The 21,643-nt window shown below is 42.6% G+C and overlaps 7 protein-coding genes across 12 annotated transcripts; 5 read left to right on the forward strand and 2 right to left on the reverse strand.

Moving 5' to 3' along the window:
* Positions 1-207: 207 nt before the first annotated feature.
* On the forward strand, positions 208-1,769 carry RB195_017377 (uncharacterized protein; the record flags this gene model as incomplete). Of its 2 annotated transcripts, XM_064184349.1 has the most annotated exons (4): positions 208-374; positions 428-525; positions 624-731; positions 1,262-1,371. In XM_064184349.1, 4 exons carry the CDS (start codon positions 208-210, stop codon positions 1,369-1,371), a joined length of 483 nt encoding a protein of 160 aa, XP_064040231.1. The 2 variants fall into 2 exon arrangements, with proteins under 2 accessions (XP_064040231.1, XP_064040230.1); XM_064184350.1 differs by lacking the exons at positions 428-525; positions 624-731 and adding an exon at positions 1,637-1,769 and having other exon boundaries at positions 1,343-1,579.
* Positions 1,770-5,302: 3,533 nt separating this feature from the next.
* Positions 5,303-13,668, reverse strand: RB195_017378 (uncharacterized protein; the record flags this gene model as incomplete). Of its 3 annotated transcripts, none has more annotated exons than XM_064184353.1 (11): positions 5,303-5,408; positions 5,634-5,780; positions 5,843-5,975; positions 6,988-7,118; positions 7,581-8,255; positions 11,078-11,146; positions 11,600-11,723; positions 12,107-12,176; positions 12,229-12,357; positions 12,518-12,604; positions 13,558-13,668. In XM_064184353.1, the coding sequence occupies 11 exons, from the start codon at positions 13,666-13,668 to the stop codon at positions 5,303-5,305; spliced, it is 1,782 nt and encodes a 593-aa protein (XP_064040233.1). The 3 variants fall into 3 exon arrangements, with proteins under 3 accessions (XP_064040233.1, XP_064040234.1, XP_064040232.1); XM_064184351.1 differs by having other exon boundaries at positions 7,581-8,264; XM_064184352.1 differs by lacking the exons at positions 7,581-8,255; positions 11,078-11,146.
* A 482-nt stretch (positions 13,669-14,150) lies between these two features.
* Positions 14,151-14,681, forward strand: RB195_017379 (uncharacterized protein; the record flags this gene model as incomplete). Its single annotated transcript, XM_064184354.1, has 1 exon — positions 14,151-14,681. One exon carries the CDS (start codon positions 14,151-14,153, stop codon positions 14,679-14,681), a length of 531 nt encoding a protein of 176 aa, XP_064040235.1.
* Positions 14,682-14,873: 192 nt separating this feature from the next.
* On the forward strand, positions 14,874-15,554 carry RB195_017380 (uncharacterized protein; the record flags this gene model as incomplete). The annotated part of the gene is made up of 1 exon (XM_064184355.1): positions 14,874-15,554. One exon carries the CDS (start codon positions 14,874-14,876, stop codon positions 15,552-15,554), a length of 681 nt encoding a protein of 226 aa, XP_064040236.1.
* A 41-nt stretch (positions 15,555-15,595) lies between these two features.
* Positions 15,596-15,994, forward strand: RB195_017381 (uncharacterized protein; the record flags this gene model as incomplete). Its single annotated transcript, XM_064184356.1, has 1 exon — positions 15,596-15,994. The coding sequence occupies one exon, from the start codon at positions 15,596-15,598 to the stop codon at positions 15,992-15,994; it is 399 nt and encodes a 132-aa protein (XP_064040237.1).
* Positions 15,954-16,286, forward strand: RB195_017382 (uncharacterized protein; the record flags this gene model as incomplete). Of its 2 annotated transcripts, none has more annotated exons than XM_064184357.1 (1): positions 15,954-16,286. In XM_064184357.1, one exon carries the CDS (start codon positions 15,954-15,956, stop codon positions 16,284-16,286), a length of 333 nt encoding a protein of 110 aa, XP_064040238.1. The 2 variants fall into 2 exon arrangements, with proteins under 2 accessions (XP_064040238.1, XP_064040239.1); XM_064184358.1 differs by having other exon boundaries at positions 16,071-16,286.
* Positions 16,287-18,373: 2,087 nt separating this feature from the next.
* Positions 18,374-21,423, reverse strand: RB195_017383 (uncharacterized protein; the record flags this gene model as incomplete). Of its 2 annotated transcripts, XM_064184359.1 has the most annotated exons (4): positions 18,374-18,484; positions 18,615-18,749; positions 20,035-20,115; positions 21,331-21,423. In XM_064184359.1, 4 exons carry the CDS (start codon positions 21,421-21,423, stop codon positions 18,374-18,376), a joined length of 420 nt encoding a protein of 139 aa, XP_064040240.1. The 2 variants fall into 2 exon arrangements, with proteins under 2 accessions (XP_064040240.1, XP_064040241.1); XM_064184360.1 differs by lacking the exon at positions 18,374-18,484 and having other exon boundaries at positions 18,540-18,749.
* Between the last annotated feature and the right edge of the window lie 220 nt (positions 21,424-21,643).

Genomic DNA, 21,643 nt, shown 5'->3' on the forward strand with positions numbered 1-21,643 from the left:
TTTTTTGATGTGCGTACTCGATTACTTGAACGAGCTTTAATGAAATACCAAAACGCTGTGCAACGCTTTCTGTCGAGTTCATCACCGCAAGTGCTTTTTTCGCGATGTTTGAAGGACCAATCCAAGATACTCAGCTTCGAGGCTTTGTTAAATTACACACAGCAATGAAATTCTTCGGATGGAGGTGACTCTAGGCGTCGAACTGCGATGCACAGCGGAGATTTGTCCTCCGGCAGTGTCTCCCAAGCTGGGAAGGAGTTCGACAAACCGACATTCCGACTTCTCGGAATCGGAAGCCTAGTTGAGAGTAAACCACATCTAAGATTCACCACTGTCTCAGCAAAATGTCGCAAGGCGGCTCCTGATCCAAATAGGTTGGGCGATGACCTGTGGTGAAAGCTAAGGTCATTGTAGTAGGGCTGCTTAGTTTGAAGAAAAGTCTCTTTGCCACTCCAGCATATTCACTGCCTCAGTACCTTGCAGACTGTGCCCTCCCGTCTCAGAAGTCAGACGGCATGGCGACGGGTGAGACAGTCTCCATAGCGAGTCGAGCGACACACGCACGACTCGCTATGGAGACTGTCTCAAACTGTGACTGTACATTGCGAGAACAGTGTCCACAGATGCTGACCTGCATGCCCTTCTCGGAGCTGCAGAGCGTATCAAATTTCACGTGATTGCTCTGCAGGAGACCAAGTGCACAAGGGGCGACGTACGACAGATGAATGACGGTACACTCGTCACTCGTAGAGAGAATTTTCCGTCGCAAAATGTAGGCGGTGTTGGTTTTGTTGTGCACCCATCTGTCGTCCATCTTGTCGATTCTCGCGAGATCCTGTCACCTCGCCTGACCATTCTCCACCTTCGCCTTCTCCCCTAGCTGCTACTCACCAACATCAGCGGCTAATTCAGCGAATTGAAAGCGTTTTACGAGGAGCTGGAGAAAGTGAGAAAGCTGGAACGAGAAGTTTTTCTATAAATTCGTCTTCGGGAACTTCAACGCAAAACTAGGAAAGGCTACGGAGGAGAAGTACAGGATCGAAAGATTCGGAATCGGGGACCGCAGTGAAAATGGCAATCGTCTCGCCGGGCTGATGTTTGTCTCGGGGCTCTCTCGTAGAAATTCTCTTTCAATGAAGAAAGATCATCGTCGGTGGACAAGGGAATCGCCCAATGGCGTGACTCATGCGGAGATTGACCAAACTCTCACCAAACGGAAGCGGTATTTATTTGACGTCTTGGTAATACCATACTTTTTTAGTGGTTCTGATCACTGTATCCTTTGTGCGAAAATACGACTCAGCCACACGATGGAAAAGAACATCTGAAATCGACGATGAAGGAGAAAAGAAGTCTACAACGATTGCGTAATCGAGGACTCCTTGTCCCAAGGTGACTGGCACATCAAAGAAGACCCAAAAGTGGACTACAAGATGCTGCTCGGAGGATTACGAGCCTGTTCAGAACGTGCCTCGAATCCGCTCACGGCAAACTTGGATTCAATTCCGAGGACCACCAAAGAATTGTTGAAAAGGAGAAGGACTTTGAGGCTTGATCCGAATGCTTCTCACATTGAGCGGTTAGTAGCAAACACTAGCTGCAGAAAAGCGTTGCAGGGGGATCTTTCGAAACACAGGCAGAAAAAGATTCTGGAAGCAGCACAAAGAAGAACGAGTCTGAAGAAGTGCCGCAGGGATCTCCGCGAATATAATATTCCGCTAGCAGCCTTGCTGAGCAAATACGGGATTCGCATGTCTTCTCGCCGTTAGATGGAAATCATTGTGGAGAAGTTCTACTCAAACCTCTTCCGACCATCAACTCCTGTGTCAAGCCCAATCATCCCCACTGGCGAAGCTCCACCACGGATTCTCCCCTCAGAATTACGAGTCGCTATTAAAAGCATGAAACCTGGCACATGACGTCATATTTTCAGAAAGAAAGGATCCCGGACCTATGGAAGGCGTCCCGAATCGTTCTTATCTATATGGAAGGTGGCCGAGAGGACTTTCGAAACTACCGTCCGATATGCTTGTCGAGCGCGTCATACAAAGTATCCACTAAGATCATCCTCACGCAAATATCTAGGATGCTGGATGAAGAACAAGCTGAATTCCGTTGAGGGTTCAGCTACTTGGACTAATCCAGACCGTGTCGATGGCCATAGAAGTTTGCCGGAAACCTCTATGAGAGGCCTAACCTTCGTCGATAGGATATGGGAAAGCCTTCAACAGCGTAGAAACAAATGCAATACTGTCACCGGTGGTCGATCAAGGTGTGGACGCGTCGTGTGTGAGGATATTAGCCAACTACTACGATCGATACACCACTAAGGTACAACTTTTTTCCACCGCCCCGTCACCACATCCATTGCAAAGGTGATACGACAAGGCGATACTATATCGCCGAAGCTGTTCACGGCTGCATTGCAATGGATAATAAAATCACTTTCCTGAGAAGAAAGGGGCATTCATGTTGGTGGAAGAATCCTCACGAACCTTCGGTTTGCTGGCGACATCGTTCTTTTTTGACAGTGTAGCAAATGGGACCACCCAGGTTCAACGCCCCGCTGCGTCAAATTTTTGCAGCAGAGTTAGAAACTTGAAACCACCTTTAACAGATTAAGAATTTATTTATACGTAGTTTTCAGCAGTTTAGAAGTTATAAAATTAAACTACTTAAAGTTATCAAATTGAAAATTAACTTATTAATTAGTTAAATCATTAATTTAAATTGTTGATTGATTATTTATTTTAATTAATTGATTTAAAACGTTTATTGAAATTTAATTATCAAAAACTCAGATTCTGCGCCTAATGTTAGGTCTGGAAGATCGCGAATGACTCTGTGACAAGAGGATCTAGAGATATACTTTGGGCGGGTTTCCATTTTTTTTTTCAAATTAGTGCGACCTGCTTTTTACTATTTTGATAATAGTTATTTGTAATTTGTTTCAAAACTGACAACATTATATCGTGAAACGCTCTTGTCGACGTATACAACCTAGAGAATAACAGTTAACCGCATACATGATATTTTTCACGAGAATGTATAATGTATGCGTGTACCGCACTTTTGTGAACGTAGTACAAACAAGAGAAATTCTTCCTTGAAGGATAGGAAAACGATTGTATTTGATGGCTTGAAACTAGGTACATTATATTTCTCCTCGAAAATTGAAGACACTTCACCATGTCATTAGTAAATCAAGGCAAATTTGCTTGATCCTAGAATACTTAAGAAAGTTCATTAATTATTTATGTTCATCAAGATTTTTTTTATACATCTCCGTCGATAGAGCGTATATAATATTTTTTGTTGAAAATTTGAGATAATTCATCATATAATCAGTCTATGGCTGTAAGGGGCAAACCAGTTGGGAGCACCAACTATTTGTGTGACGATAAAGCTCCTTAGGATACACAACATCGCTCATTGGTCCTGGCAACGGATGATAGGAGACATGTTCGAAAGGCTACGGTAGCCCATACGCTGTCTTAATTATTGTGGTCTTTTGGGAATGGCCTGCACACCTCCCATTCCATACCCTCACCACTCCCGCACCCTAGTCCGCTGATTCGCACTTTGCCTGGCAGCTCGCGGAGCTTGCCATATGACTTCTGCTCCGTAATGGGACCCAACTTAGTGCACTTTAGGTATATGTCCCGCATTTCTTTGGTGTTCGGTGCTCCGTGGGCTCCACTGCTCTGTGCCATGTTCAGACTCCAACAACACCCGCTCTTGGCACTGCTGGATGGCCGCGACCTTTTGCAACGGCGCTAGTACTTGTCGCTCGCTACTGAATTTCTGAATTATCTCCGTCGTATGATTTACAGGCTGCCTCTTGTTGTTCAGCATGAGATAACATTAGTAGCGAGGACAGGCAATGCTTTACCAGTATTTTACGTACCTTACATCTCTTTTTAAACTATGCAATAATATAGGATGTAGAATGTTCTCTTCTACCAATGCTCCAGCGCAGGATTTCTGAAAAGCTAATATCAGCTTCCTCAAAGCATTCTCAGACAAACTACCAGATTAAAACGCAACAGGAATTTTGGGATTTTTTGAATACCCGACTGAGCGCTGACGGTTATTGCAAATTTATAAATTTTATTGAACAAAAAACACTGTACATGATGATAAATAGTCAGGAAAATGACATTTTAGGAAGATATCATGGTTACCAAAATATTGCACATATAAAATGAATATGATATTTAAGCACGTAGAGAATGGAATATTTGGTGATACTGAGGTACTTTCTTAAAAGAAATTATCAGAGAGTGGGATAGATTTCATATGTATCTACTGCAAATGCACGCCTGTTTAGAAAAAGGTAATGTAAGTGCAAAAATGACATTATATCATCGACAGGCAAGGAAGCACCTTTTAAAGAAGAAGACAAAAAAGACAATGAGAGGAAAAAGGACAGAGAAAAAAATTATGAAAGCGATTTTAGGACGATTATCAATAATTCAGCTTAAGCATATGCATATCAACGAAATTGAAGTAAACAGTTTATGTGCTTTAGTCGTAACTGAAAAATAAATAAATAATGAGAAATAAATGCTCTTCTGGTGTGAGACACTTGACAGCTTTTCCTCATGGGGAAAAAGTGAAAGAAAGTGGTTGAAAGGAAAAAGCTCATTTCTGGTTCCACATTATCCATTTTTGGATTTTCGAATAGAAAAATGGCTCAAATCAAAAATGAAGCACCATATAAAATAAGCGGTTTTTTTTCTGAACATGCTATCAGTTGACAAACTAGACGGAAATTGAGAGAAAAAATATTCATTAAAGCTAATTCAAATATTTGCAGGTAAATTCCAGTTTTTTTTTGAAGAATTTCTTGAGGGGATTTGTTGGAGTCACGTATGCATTCCACAAACATTTACTCTAGTAAAAGCTGGACAGACGCGAAAGGGGAGCAATTCTCGCAATGTGGAAAATAATGTCAAATTTAAATCAACTGACGGAATTAGTGGTCGAAATTCGGAACAACAGAGGGAATTGCTGAATTCTTATTTGCGATTACAATTTGTTCAACTCAGTATAATTCGAAGCACACGAACTGACGGAAGTCTACGGATAAATCAAAGAGTTCTAGAGATCAATAAATCAGTGTTGTCCGTTCAAATCCATACTAGGATATGTTACACGAGAAAAATCTTCATAAAAGCATGGTTATGGAAAAATTAATGAAACATCGGAAAGATCTTAAGATAGACGAGTAAGTGTGCACACAATCAAATACGAAAGTATACATTGTTATGAGCTGCATACGGGGTCGGCTACCATGATACTACCGGCTGCAATTCACTTCGTCCGGATAACAAATGAATGGAACCATAACGTTTCCTCCAGGATTTACTGTCAACTGGCGAGAATAGGCACGCGCTCGGACCGGTCTGGAATAAGCATGCACTTTTTTCTGCACGAGGAACCATTTTCGCATGACACCTTTCACAATAGTTATATAGTTTTTGTTCTGTTCGTCGCCGCATTACGACAACCACGTGCCACTATCGATCGGTCACTCCGGCGCACGTGGCTGCTGAACCGCGCTGCAGCCGCTCGCCCCAGTGGTAGCGTGAAAACCAAAGCAAAAACCTCTGAATAATTATACTGCTAACCGCGACGCGGACTGATCCTCCGACGCGCCCCTTTCCAGCCGTCTTCGCGGCTCCCGTTGATCCCTGTGATCTCTGGTGTCCCGTTCCTCATAGGCTGGATCCACACGACTCCACTCCCGAAATAACGAGTCACTTTGTGCGTCCACACTAAATGCATACTCACTACAGCGTAGCAACTGATGAATGTATAGAAGCGCTAAAAGATTCACCTGTAGTCTCTGTTCCTGAATCGTCGTCGCTGCGTATTCGCAGGAGGATTCGCCGAACTTGGTGCCTGTCTGGACATAAGATGTGGTGCACTACCCGTTGGTAATCGATTCATGAGCGATAATCGTCGATGCTCTGGAAGGAGAAAGAAGGTACTTACACAAAGTGTTATAAACTCACCACTACTGAAAGATAGATTCTACGTGATTAACTACCCACAGTAGCTTAAATCAGCGCACAAAAAGCTTCAAAGATGTAAAGTGCTGATTTGGGGAGATAATTAATGAACTAATTACTAATAGGAAAGAATCAAAACAGTGTGCTCAAAAATTTGCAAATGACACGTCTGGATACACTTTTAAAGGTTGAAAATTAATATCAAAGGACAAAGAATTAATATAACAAAATAAAATGAAAATACAAGAACATATGTGAACAAACCATCCAACGAAGCAAATAAACCAAACCCAGCCCTACGGTAATCTCGTTAAAGGCATCACCCCACGAATCTGAAGTGGTACGGACTTCACGTGGAGTATTTGTATACGGCATCGTAGATTAAGGAGAAAGAGATGATTCCATTCATTATTTCCTAATTGCCGTAAAAAACGGCCCGGAAGATACCGCTCCGAGCGTTTTGGCGCGCTATTTTCCACAACGAGTTCGATTGGAGCGCGCCAGTCGTGTGCACAAGCCGCATCTTGCGGGCCGTTTTTACGCCAATTAGCAAGAAATGAACGAAATCACCCACCTCTCCATAATCTACAATCCCGTATGCGAATACTCCGCCTGAGATCCGTACCACCTCAGATTCGTGGGGTGATGCCTTCAAGCAAGTCTTTGCGGCTATAGTCGGATGGAAACGACACGGAAAACGACAGCGGTTGCTCGAGGCGTTGCGGAGGAGCGTAGCGGTTAGGATTGCGAGAGGACGCTTGTTAACACCACTCATCGCTATAGTTCGCGATGGTCCCACCTCGATCTCAACCGCTTGCATCAGTACGTCGGTTCAAGCGCAGCCGCCACGCAAATGTGCCGAGCTTCATGTCGTTTTCCCCGACTATACCTATGTAAATACACTGACGACACTCCAACAACTAAACAGTAGTCATTCATTTGGTAAAACAGTACAAAAATAAGCACTGACCAAGATCGCTGCCTGCGCTATCCACACTACTTGCGAAAATAGCCTCCGGAGCGCTGGATTCCGTTGAATTCGTGCTGTCCAAACTCGACACAGCAGCAGTTGACAAGAATTTTCGACGGAGAAAAAGGGATCTGAAAGAGGAAGGTTGGAAAAATCGAGCTACAGTGATTGTGTTTCTAGGAGTGGCCTGGGAATAGTTGTCAAATCACAAGCATTGGTAGCACAAATACCGCAGTAGATGTCAACTCGCGTTTTGTCGGGTTGACCAGGGACGATATTATGGATTTCACGAACAAATCTGGGTTTGAAAACATTATTTGGATAAGCTCATAAAAAGACAGTGACTGAGGCACTGGATTGCATGAAAGGACAAGATTCAAAAAAGAACTCCAAAATATGGTATCATAGGATAAGACAACGTGCAAAGGAATTGTAGTTCAGACAGGAAAATCTGGAAAAGTTTTCTGCTTAGTAACGGCAGATCTGAAAAATCTTCCGCAGAACAGACTCTGACTACCTTATGAAGGGAGGAGTCCATAACATCATGCACAAAATGGGAGTGGTAACCATTCGGATCCGTGCAAGCACTCTACCTTGCATCTCTATCCGGCAAGTCGTCCCTTCCAAAGAAATTCGCATCGTGCGACACGGCGACGTGGCGAATGAACGAACTGCGACGTCGGTTTCGTTCGCGATTCTCATTCCTTTCATAAAGTGGACTCATATCACGTGGAAAACGTCCATCATTGTAAGCTCTCGAGTTTCTTCTGCTTGTAGCTTCAGATATTTCGAAAGTTGGGATCTCTGGTAATTCCCGTGAGAACCGGCGGCTCTGGACGCCGTACACAACATCGTTAGAGTTCCGACGGTCACGATAGTTACGCGACTCGCGACGTGTAAAAAAATTGGGCAGGTCTTGTGGTTGTTTTCGAGATCCAGACCTTCGGCGAACGATAGAGCTGTGTCTCGAATCAAAATCGCGATCGTAAAACAAGTTACGAGAGGATCGCCGTCTATCGCGATTGAAATCGCGCAAGTCTCGGGTTTCTCTTTGCAAATCACCGCTGAAAAGCGATGCACGACGGCTATCACGAGTCGATGGTCTTCGATCGCCTAGCACAGAGGTTCCGGATGTTTTACGAGAGTCCACTTGTTGTGAGCCTCTACGATTGAAAAGATCGCGAAGTTCTCGTGAGGCGACACTTTCGCGTGAACTGCGTAGTGCCGGCGATTCATCTTCTACACGACGACGGAATTGGTTCGATTTTCTGCGTAATCTATATACTGTCACTACCGCAACAGATTGATTTGCAAATTCTAATTTGAACAAAAGTCGTTCACGACAAAATGCACGACTTTTGTTCGAATTTAACAATATGAATGTAGGGAACTAATAGTCTGAGGACCGCTACTACGAATTTCTACTGATTTGTGAGGGACACTCACATGAAGCTCATTCTTCTAGTTCTAGCATCCATACTCACGCTTTCTCGTGATGAGCGTTGGTCCAACGATGTGTTCGGGCTGAGAAATCGATCTTTTTTTGATCAATAACGAGAGGGTACGGTCAGAGAAAAAAACTTTTTATATGTTCTTATTACGTCACCAAGTTATATCTAAGATGTTTATTAGTACATCACAGCAGTCGGTGGGTGTCCGTGATTACGAATTTTCAAAGGCTGCTTGTAACATGAGTGGACTAAACATGACATTGGGTAATCGGAACGGCCATATCCTTGTAGTATGAATGAAGCCTTCAATTAGTCGGAGAAAAAAATTCTGAATAAATCCTCCTAGCCCCCTAACATCTGTTGCGAAGCAAAGAGAAGTTCATATCGGCGTTAGTCACTAAGCAAGTCCATCGTGATCGCGTAGCTACTTATTAGAGTACGAGTCATTTAATAGTGGATCACAGCGTTATTCCAACCATTTTCTCGGGTGAAAAGAATCTTAGAGCTGCGATGTAACATTCGAGTAATTAAATACCGTATTCTATGCGCGCAACACTTCATTCAATTATCTCCGTTTAAGGAAAGAAAAGAACACTTCCAACATGCTCGCAACTGGAACGTTTCCTGTTGTTCCTATTCGATGCTGAAATTACGAGGTATGTGTTCTTTCGTAAGATCGATGAATGAGGCACATCTTTCAAAATTTCCTCTTTCTTTCCTTGAGACGGGTCGAATTTCTCGCTCATACCAGAAATTTCGAACCTATTCAACAACTGCCAGAGGGAATATATAAGTTTTTACGAGAGATCGCTTGAATATTTCAGTTCTTTTTGACCTTTACGTTGTTTATAATCAAAATAAAGCATTTTTATGGGATCACCTAGTTACAGAGCAAATCCTTCTGCCTTTGGATTTTGGAGGAAGAATCAGCACATATAGTAGGGTGAAACCGACATGAAGCACGGTGCAGTTGCGTAAGCGGTTGCGCTCGAAGCGGTGGCACGGAGCATAGTGGTGAAAATCTGGAAGGTACTCTTGCTGACATCGCTGTAATCCGCAATGGTCCCAACTCAATTTAAGGCATCACCCCACGAATCTCGGGTGGTTTGGATTTCCCATGGTTAAAGAATATACGGTATCGTAGATTGCTGAAATGGGTGGGATACCGCTCATTTCTTCCTAATCGCCGTAAAGATCGTTCCGGAACGTTGTTTTCCTACGACAAGACGAGACTCTATTGGAGCGCGCCACCCTTGTGCACGCGCTGTATCTTCCGGGCCGCTAATTAGGAAGAAATGAGTGGTATTCTGCAATCTACATCTCCTCTAGACTTTATCCATTGGAAATCCATACCACCCCAGATTCGCGGGATGATGCCTTTAACTGTAGCGCTTTGTTCATGAAGGCAAGGAAGAAGAAAACTGAAGATCACTCATTTTTACCGAACTACCACAAAAAATTTGGCGACGTAATATGAACAGTCGAAAAAGTTCACTATCCCAGGTAAGTTTAAACCTCACAGCACTGGGAATGGATGGAATCTAATCCTATCTTTAGTGCTTAATCTTCGGCAAACACATCCAGAAACCATATTTTCGCTCTGAGACTACACTGCTGACTGTAATATCGCATTTCTTTTACTCACACAAGCAAGACAAAGAATCTTTTTTTACATTAAGACTGTCGAACTCGGTGGACCAACAAAAAAGAACTCCATTACCAGAGCTTTCTAGATAGCTCAATTTATGTACGCTGATCGAGATTCTGGCTAAAAATGTGGATATCGAGAAGTAGATTCACGAATGGGAAACTGACTGCTGTGATCAGCTAAGGACTGAACTGAGAAGTAGGTCAGGACCAAGCCACCCAACCAGACGCGACGAACTAGACAAGGACCATATCTGCTATCAACGACAAAGGATTACTGATCATGAATATCAAAAAAAAACTCCAGTGATTAATTGTACATACGAGCATATCATAGCAGCATAGCATTTTTTTTCACGTATTTCATTGCTAGTGGTGCTATATCCAAACTGTTACAGCCTGAATATTTACGCTTATGCGTTAAATTTATTTAATTTAACATTTTTACTAATTTTGCAACGTTCGTTAAAATCCTTTCACAAAACAGTTCGACCAAAGCGGAACTCTAGATTGTAGGAACTATCCTCAAACTTCGTTTTGAAAAATTTTGAAGAAGTCGTTCCAAAATATTCAATCAAAAGAAGAAAATTATCTGCAAAATTGGTCAAACGAATGCTGAATTGAAATACTCTTTCAAATTTTCCACGCTGGATCAACTCAAAATGCCTTCACTAGTTAGGTTCCATGATCTGGAACTGGTCTTAAAAATTCACTCCTGAATACATAACGCAGAGCATTGTAACTTGCAAAAATTAAAAAAAAACCAGTTCATCATCATTTTTATTTTATTTGAATTTATCAAAGCATTAATTTTGAAAATGTTGCACATTTCCATAAAGTTAAGGAGAATGTTGTTCTTCTAGACAGAAGAACTCTCTACATAAAGTATTTTATAGTCAGAACTCGATAATATCGTCTCCAGAGTCCAGAGTTTGCCGAAAACTGAGCTACTAATCTACTTCTATTTTCTACAGGGAGGATATTTAACATACGTTTCCTTATATCTATGACGAGACACCGTCACTGCAGGGATTTCCACGGAAACCTTCCGAGATGGTGGACTAAAATAGTAAAATGGCAAGAAAAAAATTGTTGTTTACCAAGTGATTATTTTATATTTACACCGTTATCATTTATTCCATGTATTTATTTCATATTTTGTTCGTATTTTCGTAAATGGTTTCCTAGTTATTAACTACAGCAATGCATAATAGTGGATAAGAGCGAAAACTGATCCCTCAGAATGAGGTGCTACATAAATCATTTCCCCAGAAACTTGCAGCTCTTGATACCACTACTTCTTCCTAGTAACCGTGTCTAGTTTTCCAGAAAAGTATAAAAACTTAAAGAAGATCTTGAAAACACTTGGAATGGAAGAGCTGTCCAAAAAAGTCGAGAATGGGATCTAATTCTCTCAAGAGCAATATTACTACATTATCAAACAATCCTCATATTCATGCAAAACCGCAGAATATGAGAAAAATTCGAAGGAAAGTAAAGCATAGCAAGCTCACTTGTATTGAAGACGTTTTTTGTCTGCGCCCTCCTCCCTTCCTTTACTCTCGGGATTTGCGGACGCAGGACTGTTATCTGTGTTTGACTCAAAGGAGGTAGATGCCGAAGACGGATCCGAAATACCTGTAAGAAGAGGAGTAATGAGGGAATGTGGGATTTTTCCAATGAATGGTATGGAAAGGTTTTTTTTACAGTGCTCTAGAACTTCATCAATTCACTGTTCTCAACTAGACCCCGATTATTTCCAAAAACCAGTGCCCCTAGCATGATCAGTTTTTTAAAGTGATGAACTTTTCAAAATAAAATTTTGATTCGATATTCTTTTGACTGGCGCGTAACCCTGCACTGCAATAAGTAAATGATACGATTTGAGAAAAAACAAGCTGAAGAGAACTACTTCAAAAATTTCTCGGACCAGGCGAGAGCGACTAAAAAGAAAATTCTGAGTATTCCCGAAGAGAAAAAAATGTAGGAAAAAAGTGCGGAATCCGCGTATCAAACTTCACCTAAAGCGTGTAACTCTTCCAGGTGACCCTTCGCCGCCCACAACGATTGGCAGGCCGCCACAACAGGAGTCTAAACGTATTTTGATACAAAACGGAAAGAACATTAAGAAGAAATAGTATGCCTCAGGCTGCAGGAGCTGTGCGGTGTGTTGACGAGCTGCTGAACGCTCGGCTTCGGACAGTGTTCGTCTGTCCATGGACATTCGTCGATTTTGACGAGGCGGTTCACCTCGCTCATCGAAAGATTTCGCCTTAAAAGATGTTTTTTAGCAGTAGGAGTGCAGTTTGTACTCAAAGTAGAAGTACATCTCAATGCTCTGCTCATAAAGGACGACTGAATTAGCATAGTGCTCAGCATGAACACTATAATGCAAGGAAAAATTAATGGAAGAAGATCTCTGAAGATCTTACCTGTCTGTGAAACTGTCGTACTCCGAGGTGTCCAGGTGGCTCGTTAATGACGGGAATATAAGGACGATCTTGAGGATACACTTCGTTCTTCAAAAAAAAAAAAAGAAAATCATAACAACGAAGTAGAAATATTCCTTTCATTGTATCCGCGTCAGGTAATTCCTATTATTCTTCCAACTACAAACGTTGCTGCATCATCTTATTCTACTCATATATTAAATAAGCAGTAATTTTCCAAGTTTCTCTCCCCATCAAGGATCTGTCCGAGTTAAATTATTGGTTACTTTCTTGTATATGGAAACAGCAATTCTAACTACATAAAGAATTTTAACAATGAAAATGATGAAGAAAAAAAAGGAGCAATCATAATCAATAAAGAATTGAAAGGGATGAAACTGTACAGAAATTTGAATTTTTGAATTTTTAATGCTGAGAACATTTACATTTTCTCGTCTAGCAATCTATGGCTTTTTCTTTTCGATTCTTTTGATTCACTGGTCATCGTTAAACTTAATGCACAGGTTTTCTGATCAGATATTATGTTCAGGATAAATTTGTACTCTTCGCTTAATAGTTATTGAAATATTACATTGCGTGACAAAACTCAACTTCATTAGTCAACTCTGTCACACTAGCGACGTTGAGAGAAAAAAAAAAAACGCGTTAAAAATTGTAACATTTTCTTTGGAAGAAGGCAAAGAGTTATAATCTCCTATATTCATCCATTTTGAGAATAGAAATGGTGTTTAAAAGCATCATCCTACGAATCTGGTGTGGTGCGAGTTTCAGGTGGGTTATACTTATACGGGGTCGTATTATAGATTTTGGGGAGTAGGGTGATTCCGTCCATTTTTTCCTAAATGCCGTAAAAAACGGCTTCGAGGGCGCCATTTTCTAGAATGAGTTCTACTGGAGCGCGCAAGCCTTGTGCACGAGCCGCATCTTCCAGGCCCTTTTTCACCGCAATTAGGAAGAAATGAACAGAGTCGCCCTCCTCTCCATAATCTACCCCGTATAGGCATAACCTTACAACGGTTTACCGCCTCATAGTGGCGTGGAGGTAACACTGGGCGTCGAACTACGATGCACAACGGAGGTTCGTCCTCCGGCAGGGTCTCCCAAGCTGAGAAGGAGTTCGACGCATTCGACATTCCGACTTCTCGGAATCGGAAGTCTAGCTGAGAGTAAACCACATCTAATTTCACCACTGTCTCAGCAAAATCTCGCAAGGCGGCTCCTGATCCATATAGGTTGGGCGACGACCTGTGGTGAAAGGTAAGCTCGCCGTGGCATGGCTGCTTAGTTTGGAGAAAAGTCTCTTTGCCACTCCAGCATATTCACTGCCTCAGCACCCTGCACACTGGGCCTTGCCGTCTCAGACGTCGGACGGTGTGGCGACCGGTGAGAGGCGATCAAATCTCAGGTTGCTCAGGACGTCATTGATTCTGGACCAAGGAGACACACGCACGACTCGCCATGGAGACTGTCTCAGACTCTGTACTTACATACTTACAACGCGAGAACAGTGTCTCCAGACGCTGACCTGCATGCCCTTCTCGGAGCTGCAGAGCGTATCAAATTTCACGTGACTGCTCTGCAGGAGACCAAGTGCAGAAAGAGCGACGTACGACAGATGGATGACGGTACACTCGTCATTCGTGGAGAGAAGGTTCCGTCGCGAAATGTAGGCGATGTTGGTTTTGTTGTGCATCCATCTGTCGTCCATCTCGTCGATTCTCACAAGATCCTGTCACCTCGTCTGGCCATTCTTCGCCTCGGCCCTCTGCGCCAAAAATCCATCAGTATCATCAACTGCTACTCAGCAACATCAGCAGCTGATGAATCCGAATTGGACGCGTTTCACGAGGAGCTGGAGGAAGTAGTCCGCGACGAGAAGTCCTTCCACAAATTCGTTGTCGGAGACTTCAACGCAAAACTAGGAAAGGCCACAGAAGAGGAATACAGGATTAGAAGATTTGGACTAGGGGACCGGAATGAAAATGGCAATCGTCTCGCCGGGCTGTTGTCCGCCGCTCGCCTCTTTCATGGGAATTCTCTTTTCATAAAGAAAAAATCATCGTCGGTGGACATGGGAATCGCCCAATGGCGAGATTCGTGCGGAGATCGACCACATACTCACCAACCGGAGGTGGTGCCTACTTGACGTCTCAGTAGTACCATCGTTTTGTAGTGGTTCTGATCACCGTCTCCTTCGTGAAAATATGACTTAACAACACGATGGAAAAGAACATCTGCTATCGGCAACGAAGGAGAAAAGAAGTCGTCTACGACGACTGCGTACTCCTTGTCCCAAGGTGACTGGCACATCGAGGAGGACCCAAACGTGGACTACGAGATGCTGCTCAGAGGATTACGAGCTTGTGCTGAACGTGCCTCGAAGCCGCGTACGACAGACTTGGATCGAATTTCGAAGACCACCAAGAAATTGTTGGAAAGAAGAAGGGCCTTGAGGCTTGATCCGAATGTGTCGCACATTGAGCGGTTAATAGCAAACACTAGCTGCAGAAAAGCGTTGCAGGGGAATCTTTCGAAATACAGGCAGAAAAAGATTCTGGAAGCAGCACAAAGAAGAACGAGTCTGAAGAAGTGCCGCAGGGATCTCCGCGAATATAATATTTCGCTAGCAACCTTGCTGAGCGAAGACGGGACTCGCACGTCTTCTCGTCGTGAGATGGAAATCATTACGGAGAGGTTCTACTCGAACCTTTTCCGTTCATCAACTCCTGTGTCAAGCCCAATCATCCCCACTGGCGATGCTCCACCATGGATTCTCCCTTCGGAAGTACGAGTCGCTATCAAGAGCATGAAACCTGGCACAGCCCCCGGATCCGATTTTATATCAGCAGACTTTCTTCGGGCTGGTGGCCATCCGCTTCATGTAATCTTAGCAGCGCATATGACATCCTACCTTCAGAAAGAAAGAATCCAAACCAGTGGAAGACGTCACGAACCGTTCTTATCCATGAGAAAGGTGACCGAGAGGACCTTCGAAACACCCGTCCGATATGCTTGCTGAGCGTGTTATACAATGTATTCACCAAGATCATCCTCACGCGCATGTCTAGGAGGCTGGATGAAACCCAGCCTCAAGAAGAAGCTGGATTCCGCCAGGGGTTCAGCTGCTTGGACCACATCCAGACCGTGTCGAGGGTCACAGAGGTTTGCAGGGAATACCGCCTGCCTCTTGTTCTAACCTTCGTCGACTATGAGAAAGCCTTTGACAGCGTAGAAACGAATGCAATACTGTCAGCGCTGGTCGATCAAGGTGTGGATGTGTCGTATGTGAGGACATTAGCCAATTGCTACGATCGATGCACGACTAGGATACAGCTTTTCCACCGCCTTCTCACCATTGGAAAGGGGGTACGACAAGGCGATACTATATCGCCGAAGCTGTTCTGCACTGCAATGGATAATGAAATCACTATCCTGGGAAGAAAGGAGCATACGTGTTGATGGAAGATTTCTTTCGAACCTTCGTTTCGCGGACGATATCGTTCTCTTTTCGAGCAGTACCAATGAAGCAGAAACGATGTTCAACGAATTGAACGAAGCAGGGAAGAGAACAGGACTACGAATAAACAGAAAGAGGACACAGTTCATGAAGAACGGCCACTGCGAGGACGGAGGAGTACAACTTGAAGGCTCCCAAATCGTGGAAACTCCGTCATACGTATACCTCGGACGTTCTATGAACATGGAAAACGACTTGAAGGAAGAACTGAATAGAAGAATGAGAGCAGCATAGGCAGCATTCGCAGCCGTCAGGGAATCTACGGACCAACTGACGGACCAAGATCTTCGTGCCCATCTGTTCGACGTCTTCGCGACCCATCGGAATATATATCGAAAGCAAATCATAGATGAGAAGAACACATTATGAGAAGAATCGGCGATAGATGGCCTAAAAGAACGCTAGAGTGCTTCCCAAGGGACGCTAAACGCCCCCGAGAGAGACCGCCAACGAGATGGGGTGACGTGTTCGCTGCACGGATGGACCAGCTGAGAGCTCAGCTGGATACAGCTCAAGGACCTCATCAACGTCACTCACGAAGCTTGAAAACATCTTGGATGACAATGGCGAGGGAACGAAACGAGTGGAAGAGATGCTGGGGCCCGCACGTCCAGTGAAGACGGGCCATCTAAGTATCTAAGTTAGTAAGTATAGGCATAACCTACCGGAAACCCGTACCACCCCAGATTCGTGGGGTGGTGCCTTTAAAAATTAAATTAGCGATTAGTATTAACCTATATGAAAGCCAGCAGCTTTTTCAAATGATATCGATTCGTGAGAAATTTTAGAGAAGTTCCAAAAATTATTAGTACAAAGCTGTGCACTATTCATCAATATTAAGCAAGAACGTGGAAAATACCACCTCTTATGCATACATGTTTCAGCGTAAATGATCTTGATTCAATAAAAGCAGTTTGATTTTGTCCGCATTGTCACACAGAATAATACTATAAGACCAAGAAAAAAAGCAGAATACACATAATATTCCAAATATATGCGACCCACGAAGCTAGTTTAGTCGCAGACAAATAAAATCTCTATTTGATGCTATAAAAATAAAACAACAGTTTATGACGAATACGTGGGAGAAACACCTAGACTACTATGTATTCGAATCAAAGAACACCTGGACTGCAGAAAGAAATCACGTGACCACCACTGCATTTGGTGGTCATAGGGTGCTTACGGGTAGGATAGAGGGTAGAGGACCGGACAAATCACGTAAGATTCCACGCTTCCAGAACCAGAAGAAGGCGATATTACCGAAAGGTTAAAGGCAGCATATCACGGATCTGAGGTGGTACGGATTTCAGGTGGAGTATTCGTATATGGGATAGTAGATTATGGAGAGGAGGTGATTCCGTCCATTTCTTCCTAATTGCCGTAGAAAAAACGGGCCAAACGATGTGGCGCGTGCACAAAGCTGCCGCGCTCCAATCGAACTCGTTGTAGAAAATAGCGCGCCGGATCGCTCGAAGCCGTATCGTCCGGGCCGTTTTTTTTTACGGCAATTAGGAAGAGATGGACGGAGTCACCCTTCTCTCCATAGTCTACGATCCGGTATACGAATACTCCACCTGAAATACATACCACGTCAGATTCGTGAGGAGATGCCTTTCCAGCCTAATGAAAGAAAGCAAATACTGAAATATCACCATGCTGAAGTTTATTGAAAGTCGTACATTGTGAAATATCATTTTTCCATGGGAAATGAAACAGATCAACAAGTCAAAGGCAGTATACCACGAATCTGACGTGGCGAAGAAATTCGCAGGAAAATGTGGAGTTAGGGTTGTAGAATTGCTCAATCAGTGGTGGTGGTTCCCCCATCTCTCCTTAATCGTCGTAAGAAAAAGCATTGAAGACGACGTTTTTAAGGCATCATCCCACGAATCTAGAGTGGTACGGCTTGATGCGTGATTCCGTCCATTTCTTCTTAATTGCCGTAAAAAAAATAGCCCTGAAGATGCGGCGCGTCCACAAGACTGGCGCGCACCAATAGAACTCGTTGTAAAAAAAAATAGCGCCCCACAACGCTCGAAGCTGCATCTTCTGAGGTGTTTTTTTTTACGACGATTAGGAAGAAATGAGTGGAATCCCACCCGTTTCTGCAATCTACGATCACGTATAGCCTTTGACCATCGGGAATCCATATTACGTCAGATTCGTGGGGTGATGCCTTCAAAGACGAATTCAGCTGCAAGCACGCGCCGCATCCACGCGCGATTGGTCAAAGATCAGTGATGTCTTCTACCGTACCTTGTTATAACCAAAATGTCTAACGTACCCCGTTGTAACCAAAGCGGTTCCAACGCTGTTTCTTACGACGATGAGTGAGAGCAGAGCGGAGTTACTCCCATCTCGCAATCTACCTCCCCATGTCTAGCTTTTCCCGCTGATTCTCTCACCACGTCAGATTCGTTATATGCCGCCTTTAAACCATAAAATCACTAGCGTTCCTTTCATATGCCTAACACCATCAGCTGATCACGGACAAAACATGTTGTCAACAACATGTGACAACCACCAAATCATGTGAATATAAATATGCACAAAACTTGCCATCTGATAGTATTGATAGTCGTTTTGCTGCGGTGGTGATGGGGACATACTTTGCTGATTCTCAAGATTCCATGATCTTGAATGTTCATGTCCACGTTCGTAAATTCGTGGATGTTCGGGCAACGGATTTGAATTCTGAAAGGAGAAATTTGAATCCTCAGTAACCAATGATAAAGGTCAAGGCTGGCTCATTCACCTATCTGTTTACTAGTTCAATTATCTGCGCTCACTTGATCATAATACAAATAAGAGGAAAACATGTGGTTCAGTGCCAACTCATAGCGGGCATCAACTTGCGATCCGCAAAAAAAAAGATTCAAAAGTCATCTAGATAGGTTCTTACCTACAGCTAACATACGTCTGTTAAATCATCCCCGAAAATAATCATTTGTGAGAATGTTCGGGATTGAATAGAAAAATATCCTCAAAAGTGAGTGACCGGAAAGTAGATTATGGAGAGAGAGGGGAGGGGGGCGATTCCGTCCATCTCTTCCTAATTGCTGGCGCTCTCCAATCCAACTCCTTTTAAAAAGTAGTGCGCCTAATCGCTGGAAGCCGCATCGTCCGGACCGTTTTTGCGGCAATTAGGAAGAAATGGACGGAATCACCCTTCTCTCTATAATCTACGATCCCGAATACGAATACTGCACTTGAAATCCGTATCACCTCAGATTCGTGTGGTGATGCCTTTGAAGGAAAAAAGACAAAGCTAGGAAGCTTTGCACAAATTATGTGTAGTCCCCGTTCCGGCAAATGACCCTCTACTATCATCCCGGACGTCGCTGGGCACGAGGGCATAATGAATGTCACATTTGATTGCACTCTTGAAGTTGCCTTCGAACTCAAACCAGTCAGCATTACCATAATAACCAACACCATACTGTAATGCTCTTTTAAGAGGCCAGTGCAAACATACGTTCTTACCGAATAGTTTCCTAAGCTCTCTTTCTCTCCTGCAACAGAACAATAATCCATCAAAAAGAAATTTTTGAATTACTCCCTGTTCTTCATCGCTAATCGTTCCAACAGCTGTTTTTTTTTTGGCGTTTATTTTTTATATTTCAAAATAATGATGACTCATAAAGGCTGAAGGTACGCCTTATCAAAAACTTGCCAAACAGCGCTCAATCGGCCAGCAGTTTTTATTTGGTGGTAGATTTTTCTCTAACCATTGGATTGAATCGTTTCCGATAGGTAGCACCGATATCACCCCACCTTTCCCATAACTTTCTGCATATAACCAGAAATGGATAAATAAAAATTCTAATGGGATTTTCACCTCTTCATTGAATCACCATTGATCCATCTGAGTACAGTTTATTACTATAATATTTACTACTTTTCTTGTATAAAAATATAATGAGTGTATGGAAGAATGGAAAACGAAACGAAAAACTGCCGGAAAAATTGATCGACCCACCTGCTTTACGGGTTGATAACCGTGAATTGCATCACTCCGTGAAAGTGTGCTCATTCGACGAGCTCGTTCCGCATATTGCTTCTGTAAGCGGGAAAGTATCAGTTAGCACACTTGATTGTCAAGTTTATACACCTTTGGTAACTCTGATTTGAGTACCAATGAAGAATCCATAAAATACTCATTTAATTACATTATCATGTTATTTAGAAATGCTACGGGAATGAGAAATTTGTTTATAATGGACGTATTATGTAAAATATTCATTATATCATAACCAGAAGACATAAATAAAACTTTGAAGATATTTAATCCTCTAAAATACATAATTAAAATGACGTTTTGATGCATTATCCTTCTATCCGACTGTAATTCCCCAAGCTTCTTTTGTATTCGAAAAAACCAACTTTTTCCTGAAAACTGCAGCCCTCGTTAATTATATCGGAAGCGAAGATTCGATGAAATAGCGGAAAAATTCCATCGGAATTTTTATTCATCCATTTCTGGTTGTATGCAGTAAATTATGGGAAAGATAGGGTGATTTCGGTGCTGCCTATCGGAAACGCTGGAATCTTCTCTATTCAGCTTCAGCTTCCTTGCCATTCATTTTCTCACTTCGATAATTTTTTTTATCCTTGTTCCAGCTCTCACCTTTTCTCATATATATCGTATTTTTCTTATTTTGAGCAGGATAAGTACACCATTTGATAAATTTTCCGTCCGTCTTGCCTTCGTTCCCTTCTTTAACCGAACTCTTCATAATCATTCCCAGATACTCTTCTTAATCATTCCCACATAATCATATTTCTTAATATTATCTAAAACATTTCCGCAGAACCAGTGTCAAATAAATTAGGCAGAAGCGCGACGTGCATCACGCTCTCCTGAGCATTCTTTTCATCCACTCCACCTCTATGAGGCAATTTGGCTTCCCTGCGGAGTTCAGAATCAACATAGCCATTTGCGTGCACAGCCAAAAATTTCCCCAAAACATCAATTTTGTTCCTCCTCATTTAACCATTTCATTTTTTTTTCAAACCGACCTTAATCTGATAAAACCACTCGATCGTTAACGGTAATTGTTTACATACTTGATGCTGTCAACGGAACGTAAATTCGCAGATTTTCCTGTAAATTGCAGGAAAAGAAATTGCTAAAGGTGTTTTAACAGAACAAATTCTTCTTTTCACACAGTATGTTTGCACATTTTTGTGCAGAATCAGCAGAGATCACCAAACTTCCAAAGATGCAACTCGATGCTGTAATTTTTTCTTTTGAAATAGGAACTGGTATGCTCACGTGTTCAACTGTTTGTTCGATCCGGATGTTTGGTGCGGCTGACAAATCAATATCAATAGAAGAACGTTTTTGCTGAGGTTTCATAATTTCCATCAACGAACTTCACCGAAACGCATTGAGGCCTAGTTTAGTCCTATGTGGATCTAAATCTACACTCTGTATATAGATTTAGACATACATTATATATTTGAATGCACTTTCTAACGAGCAGCTTAAATTTGAAGATAACAAGGATTTTTTCTTTGAAAACAGAAACAAAAAGATGAAAAATTGTCGTCAAGTATTCTTAGCATTTCAATTAGACCAAGCAAAT

Source organism: Necator americanus, chromosome II (genome assembly GCF_031761385.1).
Source record: "Necator americanus strain Aroian chromosome II, whole genome shotgun sequence".
NCBI classification, from domain to species: domain Eukaryota; kingdom Metazoa; phylum Nematoda; class Chromadorea; order Rhabditida; family Ancylostomatidae; genus Necator; species Necator americanus.